General features: G+C 41.7%; 1 protein-coding gene across 1 annotated transcript; it reads right to left on the bottom strand.

The window, feature by feature from the left end:
• Window positions 1–1,894: 1,894 nt before the first annotated feature.
• LOC142652487 (histamine H3 receptor-like) lies at window positions 1,895–7,673 on the bottom strand. Its single transcript, XM_075828132.1, has 3 exons — window positions 7,421–7,673; window positions 5,002–5,171; window positions 1,895–2,344 (listed from the first exon to the last, which is right to left on the bottom strand). Exons 1-3 carry the CDS (start codon window positions 7,671–7,673, stop codon window positions 1,895–1,897), a joined length of 873 nt encoding a protein of 290 aa, XP_075684247.1.
• Window positions 7,674–18,770: the final 11,097 nt, after the last annotated feature.

The following is an 18,770-nucleotide window of genomic DNA, read 5'->3' as shown; positions in this document are numbered from 1 at the left end:
TGTTGTTCATGGAACTAGTTAAGATAACATAGTAAGAAGGCAGTTCTTAAATGGAGTAGCCCCACCATAACTTATCACCTATCCACAGGATAGGTAGTAAGTGTGTGATCGCTGGGGGTCCCACCGCTGGGCTCCCCACTGACCACGAGAAAGAGGTTCCCGAGTCCCCCGTTTGAATGGCGTGGCGGTCACGCTCTATTCATTCTCTATAGGACTGACGAAATTGCAGAGTAGAGCGCTATCTTCATCAGTCCCATAGAGAATGAATGGAGAATCAGCGCACATTCGTGACTGCCGTTCTATTTAAATAGGGGACTCGGGACTCCCTGTTTCGTGATTGGTTGGAGTCCTTAGTGATCAAACACCTATCACCTATCATGTGGATAGGTCATAGGTTGTAATGGTAGAACAACCCATATTATGATTCCCATATGATTTCCATTCCCATAAATAAATGTCTTCTTTTTGAAAAACAATATGTACATAACTTAAGGTGAGGAGTACAAGCTGTAATGTCTGCAAGTCCGATTTAATATCTGATAAAATGTCTGCAAAAATTAGAAGGATAAGGGCATGACCACACATGGCGGATTTCCTCCGCAACTGTCCGCATCAATGCCGCACCTAATCCGGGTTGCGGATTACGGCTGCGGATCTGCACAAAATGTGCAGAAAATTGATGCGGACTAGCTGCTGCGGACTGCGGGAAAAGTGCTTCCCTTCTCCCTATCAGTGCAGGATAGAGAGAAGGGACAGCACTTTCCCTAGTGAAAGTAAAAGAAATTCATACTTACCGCCCGTTGTCTTGATGACGCGTCCCTCCTTCGGCATCCAGCCCGACCTCCCTGGATGACGCGCCAGTCCATGTGACCGCTGCAGCCTGTGCTTGGCCTGTGATTGGCTGCAGCCGTCACTTACACTGAAACGTCATCCTGGGAGGCCGGACTGGAGACAGAAACAGGGAGTTCTCGGTAAGTACGAACTTCATTTTTTTTTACAGATACATGTATATTGGGATCGGTAGTCACTGTCCCGGGTGCAGAAACAGTTACTGCCGATCGCTTAACTCTTTCAGCACCCTGGACAGTGACTATTTACAGACGTCTCCTAGCAACGCTCCCGTCATCACGGGAGCCCCATTGACTTCCTCAGTCTGGCTGTAGACCTAGAAATACATAGGTCCAGCCAGAATGAAGAAATGTCAAGTTAAAAAAGCAAGACGCATCCGCAGCACACATGACATGTGCATGACAGCTGCGGACTTCATTGCGGAACTTAGAATCTCCATTGAAGTCAATGGAGAAATTCCGCCATGAGTCCGCCACTGCTCCGCAACAGACAGAGCATGCTGCGGACACCAAATTCCGCTCCGCAGCCTATGCTCCGCAGCGGAATTGTACGCATCGTGTAAACGAACACTGCTAAATTAAAGTGAAAGTCAATGGAGAAACGGCTCCGCTGCGGATTAACGCTGCGGAGTGTCCGCAGCGGAATTTAAGTGAAATTCCGCCATGTGTGAACCCGCCCTAATTCATTCTTTGCTTCCACTATGTTTTTTAATACAGAACAATTGTAGTAAGGTTTTCTTAAATGTGGGGTGGCAAAAAGGATACAGGAAGGGATTAATTGAAGAGTTAAGGAAGAACAGCCAACATGTGACATCATACACAACTGGTGATACACAAACATCACAAAACCCCTCTGAGATAATTGTTAAGAAAGAATATGGCGCCCAACAGATGCAAAAGGTACACACAAGAATAGTTAAAGATTTTGCCATTTGCTTATCCTTGGCTAATGCTGAATGTTTGGTTAGATTAAGGGTTCCAGCTCCACTTGTCTTTTTGTTTCTTAAATTCTTTGCAGCTGAATGATGGGTTTTTGTTTTAAAGATTTAAATCACGTATTCTACATTACTCTTATTTTTCTGTGTTCCAAGCTGTCGGTGGCATTGCGGTAAAGTTGTTGGACAATTGGAATGATCTCTTCTACAATCTACGACGAATATGTCATTTCTTCTCTTGTCTTCATATATATCACTAGAGTTATGAACACTTTTGTGTATTTTACTCCTCATCCGACCTCTTATGTTAAAGTAAATACTGAGGTTAAAAAAGGCAATTGCAGACATCGGCATGAAAAAGTCAAAACCAGAGGAATACAGTAAGTAGCGGCCACCATAGTAAAATTCTGGGTTACATTCACCCTCTGGCATCACACTATAACCCACCACGTACTCCCAAAAAATAATTGCTGGGCCAAAATTTAGGAAGGCTAAAATCCAGACTACTGCCATCTTCATGAAAGCTGGTTTGAATTCATTTTGCTGATCTCTATATTTTACCTACAACATAGAAGTGAACTTAATGAAATACTTATAATATAATTTTTTTTAAATTCATTTTCCATTTACATGTTGGTTTTGTGGATATATGAAGCACTCTTGACATTGCTGTGCTAGGAGCATTTTGTAGACAATGCATACAGATGCCTTAATGTGGGAGTAGCCACATCAGTCTCCTTCAACACAGGATAACACAAGGTCATAGTTCTACGTTGAGCCATTTGTATTGTCCACAAAAACACCCTTACCACAGCAGCATCAAAACTGTCGTCATACAGTGATACCTCTCCAAAAAGCAACCTCTTTGAAAAGACCCCCTCTGACCTAAACCTGAATTTTCTGTTGCGAATTTCCACCTCCCTTATAGCCAACCCTCCTAGAAGACCATGGGTGGTCATCTCAAAGAGGTTTCACTGCAGGATGTTTAGAAGAAACCTCTTCCAGTAGAGGATCCTCAACATCAGAGAAAGGCAACAACATTCCTGGATTCTCAAAAACATCAGTAGTGCTATTCCTTTACTCAGAACAACATTTTTAGGTGAGCACTGAGTAATTTAAACTAGAGGTTTGAGATACACAATATGGCCAAATGTATGTAGACACAAATCTAATTATTTCAAGTGTTTCAGCCACACCCATTACAAACAGGTACATAATATCAAGCACACAGTCTTGCAATCTCCATAGACAAAACATTGGTAGTAATATGAGTCATGCTTAAGTGCTCAGTGACTTTAAAAATGGCACTGTCATTGGATGCCACCTCTGCCACAAGTCAGATTCTGAAATTTCTGATCTGCTAGGTCTGCCCTAGTCAACAATTAGTGCTATTATAGTGAAGTATACGTGTCTATGAGTAGCAACAGTTCAGTTACCAAGCAGTAGACCACGTAAACTTAGAGTGGGTTTGCTGTGTGCTGGAGTACGTGGTGCATAAAATGTTTTTTCTAAACTGCCTCTGGAAGGAACATCAGCAAAGGTATCGAGCGTTGGGAGTTTCAAGAAATGGGTTTCCATGGTTGAGCAGCTGCACACAAGTGTAAGATCATGTACAATGCCAAGCGTAGGCCGGAGTGGTGTAATGCTCTCTGCCATGGGGCTCTGGTGCAGTGGAAATGTGTTTCCTGGAGTAATAAATCTCATTTTATTATCTGGGATTAGCGGATGCCTAGGGAGCGCTGCCCACTGGAATGGATGGTGCATACTGTAAAATTTGGTACAGGAGGGATAATGGTCTTGGGTTCAGTTCTGGCTATTTCTAATTAAGGGTAATGTTAAGGCTAAAGCATACAAAGTCATTTTAAACATTTTTATGCTTTCAACTTTGTGGCAACTGTTTGTGCTCTTTCCTGTTCCAGCATGACTGTGCCCCTGTGCACAAAGCAAAGTCCATAAAGACATGATGAATTTAGTAACAAATGGCCTGCTCTGACCTCATCGCCATCAATTGGAATAGGAATGCAAATTATGGGCTAGACCTTATCGTCCAATATCAGTTTCTGACCTCACAAATGCTCTTTTGGCTGAATTCCCTCAGACAAACTCCAAAGTATTGTGAAAAGCCTTCACAGAAGAGTGCAGACTTCTAGCCGCAAAAGGGGCCCATACTAACACCCATGGTTTTGGAATAGGTTGTCCAACAAGCTCATTTAGGTGTAAATCAGGTGTCCACATACTGGCCATGTAGTGTATCTCACTATATTTTTAAGTTACTACTCTTGTTCATCTATTTGATGTTTTCATATGATGCACTAAGGCCCCATGCACACGACCGTAGTTTTCAACTGTAATTATGGAATCCGTAATCGCAGATGAAATTGCGGACCCATTCATTTCTACAGGCCATGGACACCTTTCCCTATATTTACGGATGTGTGTCCGGGCCATAGAAATAATCTGCAAAATATAGAACATGTCCTATTCTTGTCCGCAATTGCTGCACGGACTCGCCCATAGAATACCATGGGCGTTAATTGCCGACACCTATGGATACGCATCCGTATTTGCCGACAGTAAAAACCATTACGGTCGTGGGACTGGCTGTCTGGATGTTTATGGGTGTGGGATGGAGCAATTAGTTTGTATGCTTTACTGCAACAGTGAATAGGATGAAAAGCTGGCCATAGCCTCAAATAAACATTGCAGCAGCTCACCCCGTATATGCCCCCTCTCTGTATGATGTACAGACCACAGCTTCATACAGTGGATATGTCACCTTGTCAAATGTCCACTTCATCCAATAGATCAGGCACCGTAATTGTATAGTGACAGAGCTATTACTATTAGTGGCCACTAGTGCTGTATGGAGCTCTGGTCTGTACAATGTATTCTGAGAGGGGGCATGTTGGACTGTAACCTCCTGGGTGAGATGTCAGAAGCAATAAAGTAAGTAGAATTTTTAATAGTGGTTGATTTTAAAGTTGTTTTATTTCTAGTAAAATGGAAATTTGTAGCCAATGCAAAAAATGAAATCCCAGATTACCTCATTTTATTAACAGTGAGTGATCCTGATAAAAATGTATTAGGAAAAATTCCCTTATAAATCTCACGGGGAAACAAATAAATCATGGGTAAGTGGTACCACATTTGTATAATAGTAATCTAAATAATTACTAATGTTATGCTATAATGCTATGTTAAATATGAAAGATACTTACAGCTTTGGTGACAGCCAGAAAACGGTCACAGCTGATGAGAACAATATTATATATTGTACACTGGCACAAAGTATAATCAATAGTAAGCCAAAGTTTACAGAGACTTTTTCCAAGGACCCATCCTCTATTAATAATATAATTCTTCAAGTACAGAGGGAGAGAGAAAGTACCTAAGATAAGGGAACATGTTTTTTCATATGTTTAGTATCAGTTATGAGTTACATATTCCTATATTATAATATTTATGCATCACCAACATTTTCTACACTGCTTAGTAATAATAAGATACTTTAGCAATGACACACAAGAAGTGAGGGCCTCATTTGGATGACTATGGTACACGGGTAATGGTCAGTAAATTTCCAACGTTGCTAGAAGAATGGGACACAATAGTTGTCCTAGGCATAGATGACGTTTAAATGCTATGTACACCTTTTATGGGTATTTTTTATGTTTTCAATAAACAGGTCAGTTAGCGTGTTTGGTGCAACTTTATAATTAGTTTTTTTTTTAAATTAGTTGTACTTTTTTAGATACAGCTGCTCTGTATTCTGAGAAAGATAGCGAGCAGCTGTATCTTTCGCTATGACCTGAACACGTCAGTCCCGCGGATCTGACCGGTTCCATGTCAGTGGGTCCTACGTGTCTCTAACACGCAGGATCCACCTGTAATCTATCACGTCTAAGTTATGAACTTAGATGTGATGAATAACAGGTGGATTCTGCATGTCAGAGACATGCAGGACTCGCTTTCACTGAACCCGTCAGTCCCGCGGACCTGACGGGAGCAGGATTTAGCACACTACGTACAGCTGCTCTGTATACAGAATACGGAGCAGCTGTATCTAAAAAAAGTAAAACTAATTTTAAAAAAAACTAATTATAAAGTTTCACTGAACACACTAAAAAAATAAAAATACCCTTCAAAGGTGTACATATGTAGCTTTTAACATGTAAATGAATCCCAGTCATGTAACTTGCCTCTTATGGTACTATGACACGCCCGACTTGGGCCGTGTAAACGAGTGCCAATCAAAGAGACAGCTCGTTGATCAGCGCTCGTTTGCTCCTATCACACGGAGCAGTTTGTTTATGCATAGGGACTAGTGCTCCTTACTCCGATCGTTCGTCCCCATACATTTTAATCATGTCGGCAGCACGTCCCCCTGATTACACAGAGAGATATGCTGCCAACAACGATGATTTTTAATTCTGCATAAAATAGCAGAATAGCTGATGAACAAGCATTTGCTCATCGTTGCCCTTATTACACAGGGCAATGATCGGGAACGAGCGTTCATATGAAGGCTCATTTGCCCGATCGTTGGCCCGTGTAATTGGGCCTTTAGGCAAAATGACTGAAAGCAACGGCTCAAGTGTCAGTGAAGTGCTTGTTTTCTTATCTTGTTCACTGCAATGAATGAGGCACATGTGAGCGCAAATGTTTGCCAGCTATAGACAACAACCTGTCATATGCTCTATTAGGGCATGTTTAGATAATTGATGGTGGTCTATCACCTGATACCCTTTTTGTTTGAAGTAAATAACCAAGACCTGCATCTAATGGGCGCTCAGCTGTCCTTAGGCTGTCTATTAAGACAATGACACCATGGATGCCCATGAATATTAATGGACATATCGTAAAAGAGGATCGATATTGAGGTTTCTCAAACTAAGCAACTAAATAATACTGTTTGACACATTTTGAGCAACTTTTTGAAAAAATATGAAATAGCCCTTAAAAAAACATGGAGACCATACACCAAATCTTTACTTTGGCCAGATATGTTGTGAACATATTTTATAGTTAGGATATTATAACTAATTTACTAAATAATGTTATATGAGGTACTATTGTTTAATATGAATTTTTAGTGCAGGGCTTTGTGATTATACTGCCTGCCCATTGCTTTTAATATTGTATGTGACATAAAATATTATTAATATTTAGATGAAGTGAAAATTTGTAGCCAGCTGATGAAAAACATGTTACATTTTATTTTAAAAAAAAAAAAGCTTCCCAAAATATTCTACAAGGACACTTTGAGAGAGATAATAGAGTCATGTTCAAGCAAGGATTGCAGGTTTGTGGCTTTGCACATATTATGGATTTAAATGGAAGTAAACAGATTAATATTTGGCTGGACAACACTGACTACCCTCCTGTCAGGAAATTAATACAATTTGCACCCTTTTAAAATTTCCTGAAATATCAGTTTCAGACTAACTTATTTTGAATAGAAAGATGAATTCATGTTGTGTAACCTTCAATCTATATAGAAATGTTAACCCAGCACGGCAGCGCGTGATAAAACTCTACATAATGATGTTATTGTATTCTAAGTTGTTAATTTACATGTGTTTATGCAAAAATGCTCAAAATGCATTAACTATTATAAATGTATGTGTTTTTTTTTACCTGTGAAGAAATCGCTTATCGCCAAATTTAAAAGGAAGTAGTTGCTTGGCGTCCTGAGTTTTTTGTTGGTCATAAACCCAAGTATGACCAATGCATTCCCGGTGCCTGTCAGACTGATCATAAAAGACATCAGGACAGATTGGAAGATTCTCACATCATCCACAGTCTGACTTTGGTTGGAAATGGTTCTGTTAGTGAAGAACATACTATCTTCTACATAAGCCCAGGTTCCATTGTTATGGTAGACATGCATGGTATGCCTCTTGGCTGGATATTACTGTAAAAACAAACATAGAATATTAGAAAGAATATTCTGTCAACCTACTATGGAAAACTTAAACAAATGCACATATTTTAATGTTTAACCTTAAGATTTTCCAGCTCTAAGCAGTTAGTCATCACAAATACTTTCTGAACATAGCCTCGTCTGACATGTTTATATTCACTGAAGGTCCCACTAGGGAAATTTAATTATGAGATATTTCCAATAATCTAAGCTAGTGGCCAATTTTACAGGATTTGCTAATTATCCCCTTGTACATTCTGGTAATTATATCATTTTATTTAGCGGAAGGTCATTTCTTTCTGCATCCAATATTGAACCTTTTCCATAATGTCACATTATTCCTGGTAACAAATAATAATTTGACTATGTCCACTATATCATTTATAAAACAACTTAACTATGTGTTGGGAAGCCAACATGGGCAACATTCATAATAATATCAAAAAGTGAATATACAACTCAATTACTGGAATATCAATGGTATTGACATCTGCTTGTTGTAAATGGTATCTGATTATAAACAGGTTGATTTTACTTGCTTTTGATGCATATCCTGAGAAAGGCCACAAAATGAACCCCTGGGGGTTGGAGGTTACTGTACTTTATTGTCAATGATGCTAATTAACCCCTTTAGGACGCAGCCTGTTTTGGCCTTGTGGCACAGCCGATTTTTTAAAATCTGACGTGTCACTTTATGTGGTTATAACTCCGGAATGCTTTTACCTATCCAAGCGATTCTGAGACTGTTTTCTCGTGACATATTGTACTTTATGATGGTGGAAAAATTTGGTTGATAAATTCAATATTTATTCGTAAAAAACACCAAAATTTAGAGAAAATGTGCAAAAATCTGAATTTTTCTAAATTTAAATGTATCTGCTTGTAAAACAGATAGTAATACCACACAAAATAGTCACTAGTTACCATTTCCCATATGTGTAATTTATATTTGCATAGTTTTTTGAACATCCTTTTATTTTTCTAGGACGTTACAAGGCTTAGAACTTTAGCAGCAATTTCTCACATTTTCAAGAAAATTTCAAAAGGCTATTTTTACAGGGGCCAGTTCAGTTCTGAAGTGGTTTTGAGGGCCTTATATATTAGAATCCCCCAATAATTCACCCCATTTTAAAAACTGCACCCCTCAAAGTATTCAAAACAGCATTCAGAAAGTATTTTAACCCTTTAGGCGTTTCACAGGAAATAAAGCAAAGTAGAGGGGAAATTTACAAATTTCTCTTTTTTTTGCCGAAATTCATTTGTAATAAAAAAAATACAACTCAATATTTATTGTCCAGGTCCTGCAGTTTTTAGGAATATCCCACATGTAGCCCTAGTGCCCTAATGGACCCAAACACCGGCCTCAGAAGCAAAGGATCACCTAGTGGATTTTGGGGCCTGCTTATTTTTAGATTATATTTTAGGCACCATGTCGAGTTTGAAGAGGTCTTGTGGTGCCAAAACAGTGGAAACTCCCCAAAAGGGGCCCCCCATTTTGGAAACTAGACCCCTCAAGGAATTTATCTAGGGGTATAGTTAGCATTTTGACCCCACATGTATTTTGCTAGATTTATTGGAGTTAGTCTGTGAAAATTAAAATCTACTTTTTTTCTGAAATAACAGAAATGTTTAATATTTACAAGGAATAAAGAAGAAAATGCACCCCAACATTTGTGAAGCATCTTCTCCCGATTACGGAAATACCCCATATGTTGTAATTAACTGCTGTTTGGACCCACGGCAGCGCTCAGAAGGGAGGGATCGCCATTTGGATTTTGGAGCGCAGATTTTGCTGGATTGGTTTTTAGTGGCATGTCGCAATTGCAACCCCCTGGAGGGAACAAAATAGGGGAAACACCCCAAAAGTGAACCCATTTGGGAAACTAGACCCCTCAAGGAATTTTTCTAGGGGTATAGTAAGCATTTATACCACTGAGGTCTTTTGCAGAATTTATTAGAATTAGGCCGTGAAAATAAATATAAACATTTTTGTCCACTAAAATGTTGAATTTTTTCATTTTCACAAGGGATAAAAAAGAACAAGTCACCCTAAATTTGTAACGCAATCTCCAATACCCCACATGTGGTAATAATTTATTTTTTTAATAGAAATTAATTAACCTCTGCAGGACTGATCCTTTTTTGCTTTTCCATTTTAGTTTTTCACTCCCCGGCTTCCAAACGCCATAACTTTTTATTTTTCCATGAATTGAGCGGTCTGAGGGCTTATTTTTGGCAGGACGAGCTGTAGTTTTTATTGGTACCATTTTTTGGTACATGCCACTTTTTGATCACTTTTTATTACATTTTATTTAGAGCTTTGGTGGCCAAAAACAGTGATTTTGGCGTTTTAAATTCTTTATTTCTTACGGCGTTCATAATGCGCTATAAATGACAATTTTACTTTATTCTCTGGGTCCATACGATTACGGCGATACCATATGTATATAGTTTTTTTATGTTTTGCAGCGTTTGCACAATAAAATCACTTCTTTATAAAAATAATTTTATTTTCTGTGTCACCATATTCTGAGAGCCGTAACTTTTTTATTTTTCAGTCAAAAAAGCTGTGTAAGGGTTTGTTTTTTGTGGGACGGGTTGTAGTTTTTATTGGTACTATTTTGGGGAACATGCAACTTTTTAATCACTTTTTATCCTATATTTTGGGAGGGGAGGTGACCAAAAAATAGTGATTCTGGCATTGTTTTTAGTTTGGTTTTTTTGCGGCGTTCACCTTGCGGTAACAATAACATTATAGTTTTATAGAGTGGGTCGTTACGAACGCGGTGATACCAAATATGTGTACTGTTTTTTTAACGGTTTCATTTTTTCCCTATAATAAGAGACTTATTATAGGAAAAAAAAATCTTTTATTTTTACACTTTTGTAAAACATTTTTATTAACTTTTTTTTAAATTTTTTCTTTACTTTTGACACTTTCTTTTTTTACCTGCAGCTCTGATCGCTGCTAGAATACATTACACTACCTATGTAGTGTAACATATTCCAACTGTCAGTGTGACGTCACAGTCACTCTGATAGTTAGTCTACGAGGACCAGCAGAGGCTGATCCTCATAGGCTTCCATACATGGCAGACCTGGAGGCCGTTGTCTGGCCCCCGGGTTGCCATCACAAGCATCAGCAGCCCCCACAATTGCATGGGGGCTGCTAATGTGCTACAAACCCCCTACATGTGGAGATTGCAATCGAGCCCCGCATGTAATGGGTTAATTGCCAAAATCAGCGGCAATGAGTCCCTGATCGGCAACAGTGGAGTGTCAGCTGTCAGGGACAGCTGACCTCCCGGTTCCCGATGCACACTGTCGCCGACACTGTCACAGACACTGTCAACTACAGTGTGCATCGCGAATAGCAGTGACCTCCTGTCACTCTGACAGGAAGTCTATCAGGAGGCTGGTCCTGATAGACTTCCGTAGATGGCAGACACGGAGGCCATTTCATCGTGAGGTCTGCCGACGAGCTAGAAACCCCTGAATGCGATGATTGCAATCATTTACCGCAATCAAGGGGTTAATTGCCGAAATCAGCGGAAATACACCGCTGATCGGCATACAGTGGAGTGTCAGCTGTCAGGGACAGCTGGCCTCCCGGTTCGACAGTGTGCACCGGGAACCACGCGGTAACTGTACGTCCCTGTGCGCTAAGACACTGGCCACATGGACGTACAGTTGCGTCGTGGTGCGCCTTGGGGTTAAAAGGCATATCTGTGCCTGGAAGGGACAGCTATTGTTTTGGAAGGGCATAGAAAAAACATCCATGTGGTGTCAACAAACATTGCAATAATACCAATAAAGGGCACACCTGAGCTTGGCATGGACAGAAATTTTTTTAACCCCTTTACGACGAAGGACGGATATATCCATCCTGTGCAGGAATTAGTTCCCACAAAAGGACGGATCAGCGGCAGGAGCACCGCTGTTATACACAGCCTGGCTCCTGCCGCAACTGATGGAATCAAAGTGTGCTCCGATTCTGGCAGTTTAACCCATTAAATGCCGCTGTCAACAGCGACATCCAATGTGTTTGACAGAGGGAGGGAGCTCCCTTTGTCACCCCATCGGCGCCACTGCAAACATATAGCGGGTCGTCGTCGGGTTTCCATGGCAGCCGGGGGCCTAACAAAGGCCCCCAGGTCTGTCTTCAGCAAATGCCTTTTAGGCCTTGCCTGTTAGTTTTACACTGACAGGCAATAATGCTTTGGTATACTAAAGTATACCAAAGCATTTTATATGCGATCAGCAGATCGCATAGTGAAGTCCCCTGGTGGGGGTAAAAAAAAAAATGTAAAGCAGTTAAATAAAGTTTGTGGAAAAAAAAAAATGTATAGTCAAAATAAAATAAAACTGCCCAAAAAGGGGTTTTATTTAGTAAAAGTGTCAAAACAAATAACACATACACATATGTGGTATCCCCGCGATCATAACGACTTGAACAATTAAATGAACACATTAATTAAACCGCCGGAAGAACGGCATCCAAAAAACCCGCTAAAAACGACGAAAAAATTATCTTTTCTCCTATTCCCCCCATAAAATTGTTTAATAAAAGTTAATCTATAAGTCCTATGTACCCCAAAATACTAATAAAAACTACACCTTGGCCCACAAAAATCAAGCCCAGATACGGCCACATTGACAAAAAAATAAAAAAGTTACGGGTGTTGGAATGCGACTATGCAAAAACAAGTAATTTTTTTCTAAAAGGGTTTTTATTGTGCAAAAGTAGGAAAATATATAAAACCTTTACATATTTGATATCCCCGTAATTGTGCCGACCCATAGAACAAAGGTAACATGTTATTTACGCTGCATAGTAAACGGTGAAAATCAATGCTGGAATAGCTGCATATTTTCAATTCTCTCATAAAGTTAATAAAATGTAATAGATTTATTATAAGCATCTAAAAATGGCGCAATTACAAAATACAACTCGCCCTTATACAACTATGTAGACGGAATAAAAAAAGTTACGACTCTTTGAGTGCGACCGTGAAAAAACAAAAAATAATCCTTGGTCATTAACGCGCTAAATGGCCCGGTCATTAAGGGTTTAAGTAGAGTCATAAACACAACCCACTCCCTAGGATGTCAACAGACATTTGGGTCAAAGACCCTAGGGAATAAAGACTGATGCGATAAAGATATCCATATGATGGAACCGGAAGCTGATTGGAGAGAAGTCATCAAGAAGACACCTGAGTAAATGGTGTATGTTGTGATTATGATTGCATTTTGATATATATACACTGCCGTTCAAAAGTTTAGGGTCACTTACAAATTTCCTTATTTTTGAAAGAAAAGCACAGTGAAGATAACATTAAATTAATCAGAAATACACTCTATACATTGTTAATGTGCTAAATGACTATTCTAGCTGCAAACGTCTGGTTTTTAAAGCAATATCTACATAGGTGTATAGAGGCCAATTTCCAGCAACCATCACTCCAGTGTTCTAATGGTACATTGTGTTTGCTAACTGTGTTAGAAGGCTAATGGATGATTAGAAAACACTTGAAAACCCTTGTGCAATTATGTTAGCACGCTGTAAACAGTTTTTCTGTTTAGAGGAGCTATAAAACTGACCTTCCTTTGAACTAGTTGAGAATCTGGAGCATTACATTTGTGGGTTCGATTAAACTCTCAAAATGGCTAGAAAAAGAGAGCTTTCATGTGAAGCTCGACAGTCTATTCTTGTTCTTAGAAATGAAGGCTATTCCATGCGAGAAATTGCCAAGAAACTGAAGATTTCCTACAACGGTGTGTACTACTCCCTTCAGAGGACAGCACACACAGGCTCTAACCAGAGTAGAAAGAGAAGTGGGAGGCCCCGCTGCACAACTGAGCAACAAGACAAGTACATTAGAGTCTCTAGTTTGAGAAATAGACGCCTCACAGGTCCTAAACTGGCAGCTTCATTAAATAGTACCCGCGAAACGCCAGTGTCAAAGTCTAAAGTGAAGAGGCGACTCTGGGATGCTGGCCTTCAGGGCAGAGTGGCAAAGAAAAAGCCATATCTGAGACTGGCTAATAAAAGGAAAAAATTAATATGGGCAACAGCACACAGACATTGGACAGAGGAAGATTGGGAAAAAGTGTTATGGACAGACTAACCGAAGTTTGAGGTGTTTGGATCACACAGAAGAACATTTGTGAGACGCAGAACTGAAAAGATGCTGGAAGAGTGCCTGACGCCATCTGTCAAGCATGGTGGAGGTAATGTGATGGTCTGGGGTTGCTTTGGTGCTGGTAAAGTGGGAGATTTGTACAAGGTAAAAGGGATTTTGAATAAGGAAGGCTGTCACTCCATTTTGCAACGCCATGCCATACCCTGTGGACAGCGCTTGATTGGAGCCAATTTCATCCTACAACAGGACAATGACCCAAAGCACACCTCCAAATTATGCAAGAACTATTTAGGGAAGAAGCAGGCAGCTGGTATTATATCTGTAATGGAGTGGCCAGCGCAGTCACCAGATCTCAACCCCATAGAGCTGTTGGGGGAGCAGCTTTACCGTATGGTACGCAAGAAGTGCCCATCAAGCCAATCCAACTTGTGGGAGGGCCTTCTGGAAACATGGGGTGAAATTTCTCCCGATTACCTCAGAAAATTAACAGCTAGAATGCCATAGGTCTGCAATGCTGTAATTGCTGTAAATGGAGCATTCTTTGACGAAAGCAAAGTTTGAAGGAGAAAATTATTATTTTCAAATCTATATTTTCTAGTCATTTTGCAACTCATTTGATAAATATAAGTGTGAGTTTTCATGGAAAACACAAAATTGTCTGGGTGACCCCAAACTTTTGAACGGTAGTGTATGTATATATATATATATATATATGTATATATATGTAAAGGCAGAAAGCAGCAGCACTCACAAAAAACTGTTGCACGGGTGCCCAGCAAGTTCTTTGCCACTCTGCCCTGAAGGCCAGTATCCCGGAGTCGCCTCTTCACTGTAGACGTTGACACTGGCGTTTTGCGGGTACTATTCAATGGAGCTGTCAGTTGAGAACCTGTGAGGCGTCTATTTCTCAAACTAGAGACGCTAATGTACTTGTCTTGTTGCTCAGTTGTGCAGTGGGGCCTCCCACTTCTCTTTCTACTCTGGTTAGAGCCTGTGTGTGCTGTCCTCTGAAGGGAGTAGTACACACCGTTGTAGGAAATCTTCGGTTTCTTGGCAATTTCTCGCATGGAATAGCCTTCATTTCTAAGAACAAGAATAGACTGTCGAGTTTCACATGAAAGCTCTCTTTTTCTAGCCATTTTGAGAGTTTAATCGAACCCACAAATGTAATGCTCCAGATTCTCAACTAGCTCAAAGGAAGGTCAGTTTTATAGCTCCTCTAAACAGAAAAACTGTTTACAGCGGTGCTAACATAATTGCACAAGGGTTTTCAAATCATCCATTAGCCTTCTAACACAGTTAGCAAACACAATGTACCATTAGAACACTGGAGTGATGGTTGCTGGAAATGGGCCTCTATACACCTATGTAGATATTGCATTAAAAACCAGACTTTTGCAGCTAGAATAGTCATTTAGCACATTAACAATGTATAGTGTGTATTTCTGATTAATTTAATATTATCTTCATTGAAAAAAACTGTGCTTTTCTTTCAAAAATAAGGAAATTTCTAAGTGACCCTAAACTTTTGAACGGTAGTGTGTGTGTGTGTGTGTGTGTGTGTGTGTGTGTGTGTGTGTGTATAGGTAGGTATGTATGTATGTATGTATGTATATATATATATATATATATATATATAGGTAGAGATAAGCAGCACTCTGCGACAGATTCCAACACGGTAATGGGTGCAAGCAGGTAATCCAGATCCGTGGATTATAAGACATAAACGAAAGAAATCCCACAGCACTCCGATGGTTCCAAAAAGTATGTGATTTATTCAGTCAACAGCTGCAACGTTTCCGTCCTGCTATAGGATGCTTGAAAAAGGTCCTATAGCAGGACGGAAACGTTGCAGCTGTTGACTGAATAAATCCCATCATTTTTGGAACCATCGGAGTGCTGTGGGATTTCTTCCGTTTATATATATATATATATATATATATATATATATATATATATATATATATATATATATATATAGGATTAGATAGGAATGTAGTATTGATTTATGTTTGTACTGCAGTTTATTAATTAATGCTTTGTATACTTCTCAGGTATAGGATATGAAGGGAATATTTTACCATCTAGTTTGTTACTTTGTTAACCCTTTCATGACCAACGGTCATTGATGCCCATGTGTCCAGGTCAAATTTTCCATTTCTGATATTCACTTCTTTTTTTTTTTTCACATTCTTTTTGTTTTCATCATATTAATAGTACAGCCAGATAGAAAACATTTGCAAAAAGCGTAAACAGAAAAGGAATACAAAATATTATGCATACGATGTTACAATTCACAATGTACACTAAACCTCTGACACACCAGGCTACAAGGATGTAATATAAACAAAGTATGCGTGTAGCGCCCATGGCCGCGGGCCGTCGGGTTCACTCACCTCCCGACGCCCGCAGCCATGGATCTGTGAGCGCTGGCCTCCGTCTCCCTCCTAGGAGATGCCAGCGCTCACTTTCGCTCCATCCGGCTGGGTCCCGTAGGGTGCGCGCGCACGCTCACGCCTGCTCTTAAAGGGCCAGCGCGCGCACATGAAAACAATAATCATTAACCCACATGATTTCCTGCTCTATAAGAATGCCCAGCCCTTTTGATCCTTGCCTGAGCGTTGTTAGTCTTTCCCAGTCTGTCTCGCAAATGGTCCCTTAGTGTCTCCCGTTCCAGCTGTTACCCGTGCCCTGTTACCATTCCTGTATTGTTCCTGTGCCTACCCGCATTCAAGTGCCATCTGCCACGTCAAGTGCCATCTGCCACGTCAAGTGCCATCTGCCACATCAAGTGCCATATGCCACGTCAAGTGCCATCTGCCACATCAAGTGTCTACTGCTCATCGGATACTGCCCGCCACGTCTGGCGCCACTTGCCGCACCTGCCTCCATCCGTGCTGAAGCCACAGCCACCGCCCGGACTATTTCAGGTACCTAAGCATTACTGTCTGCCATCTAACTTTCACATAGACTGTGACCTGGTCAGCTGCCTCCCCGCTACGGCGGAGCGGCCTAGTGGGTCCACAAACTCAGTGTCCGTGACAGTACGCTCAGGCCATGGAACTCGCTGGCCAGCCCAAGACTCCAGTACAGAAAATTCAGACAGAGATGCATGACCTACGCACACGTCAGGATCAACTCCTTGAGGCGGTGAATTCTATTCTGGTCCGCCTGGATCTACTCGCTGTTCCACCCCCGGTTCTTCCACCAGAGGCTGTAGCCGTGCTACTGCCTGTTGCTCCCTCTGTTTGTTCCGGTTCCTCAGTTCCTCTGCCCCCTCGCTACGACGGTGACCCCAGAGCATGCAGAGGATTTCTTAATCAATGCACGGTGCATTTTAGGCTACGGCCTCATCTCTTCCCCTCCGAGGAGGCCAAAGTAGCGTTCATTATCTCCCTCCTCTCTGGCAAGGCCCTCGCATGGGCGAACCCAAATCTTGGAGCAACAGGGACCTGTATCCTCAGACCTAGCCTTGTTCCTGCAGTCCTTTCGTGCCGTGTTCGAGGAGCCGGGTCGAACATCCTCTGCCGCAGCCACTCTTGACCCTCAAGCAAGAAGGCTCCACAGTAGGGGAGTATGCGATCTCCTTCCGTACCCTAGCAGCCGAGCTGGCATGGAACAATGAGGCACTGGTGGCGACCTTCTGGCAGGGACTGTCCTCTCACATCAAGGACGAACTGGCAGCCCGCGACCTTCCTTCTACCTTGGATGCCCTCATCCTGTTAGCCACCCGGGTTGATATGAGAATCCGGGAGCGCTCTCAAGAGGTTCGTTAGGAGAGCCGGGCCCACAGGCCAGCACCCCCTGCCCAGAGACCACTATTGTCCACTCCTAGTGCGCTACCTGAGGAACCCATGCAGGTAGACAGCGTCCGGTTATCTGAACAGCAGAAGCAGCGCAGACGCTCCTCTGGACTTTGCATGTATTGCGGCCTCAAGGGTCATTTTGTGCGCCAATGCCCACAGAAACCGGGAAACTCCAGTACCTAGGGTTGGTTGGAGAGGCAACTCTAGGTGGAACGTCTCCAAACGTTAAAACCTCTTCCAAATTGTCGATACCTGTGGCCATCGTCACCGGACAGACATCACATCCTTCCTCCGCCTATCTTGACTCTGGAGCGGTTGCAAATTTTATCCACCAAGTTCTAGTGGATCGGTTTCAACTACCCACAGTCCGTCTGGAGAGACCCCTGGCAGTTACCTCTGTGAATGGTCTACCGTTGCCTGATCCAATCATGCTCATCACTGAGCCAGTGACATTACGGGTCGGAGCTCTTAACTCAGAACAGATCTCCTTCCTGGTACTACCCAAGGCTATCAATCCTATCCTGCTGGGTCTGCCATGGCTCCGTCTACACGCCCCGACACTCGACTGGAGTTCTGGAGAAGTTCTTCAATGGGGTTCCAGATGCCATAGCCATTGCCTGTCACAAGTCCGTCCTGTTGCGCCCCCTCTGCCTCCACATCGGAATTATGACTGTCCCATTGAACTGGTTCCCAATGCTTCTCTTCCCCGTGGACGAGTATATCCTCTCTCCTTGCCAGAGACTTTATCGATGTCAGCCTATATCAAGGAGAACTTGGAGAGGGGTTTTATTCGAAAATCTTCCTCCCCGGCCGGGGCAGGATTCTTCTTCGTTAAAAAGAGAGATGGATCTCTCCGACCCTGCATTGACTACCGTGGTCTCAATCAGATCACGGTCAAGAACAAATACCCGTTGCCACTCATTTCCGAGCTGTTTGATCGCATACGAGGAGCCAAATTTTTTTCCAAGCTAGATCTGCGGGGGGCCTATAATCTAATCCGGATTTGCCGGGGTGACGAATGGAAGACGGCATTTAACACCCGCGATGGGCACTACGAATACCTAGTGATGCCCTTCGGACTGTGTAACGCTCCCGCAGTATTTCAGGAGTTC

The sequence above is a fragment of the Rhinoderma darwinii genome, chromosome 5 (genome assembly GCF_050947455.1).
Source record: "Rhinoderma darwinii isolate aRhiDar2 chromosome 5, aRhiDar2.hap1, whole genome shotgun sequence".
Classification (NCBI taxonomy): Eukaryota; Metazoa; Chordata; class Amphibia; order Anura; family Rhinodermatidae; genus Rhinoderma; species Rhinoderma darwinii.
The sequence above is the reverse complement of the archived record's forward strand: the minus strand, read 5'-3'. Positions and strand labels throughout refer to the sequence as shown.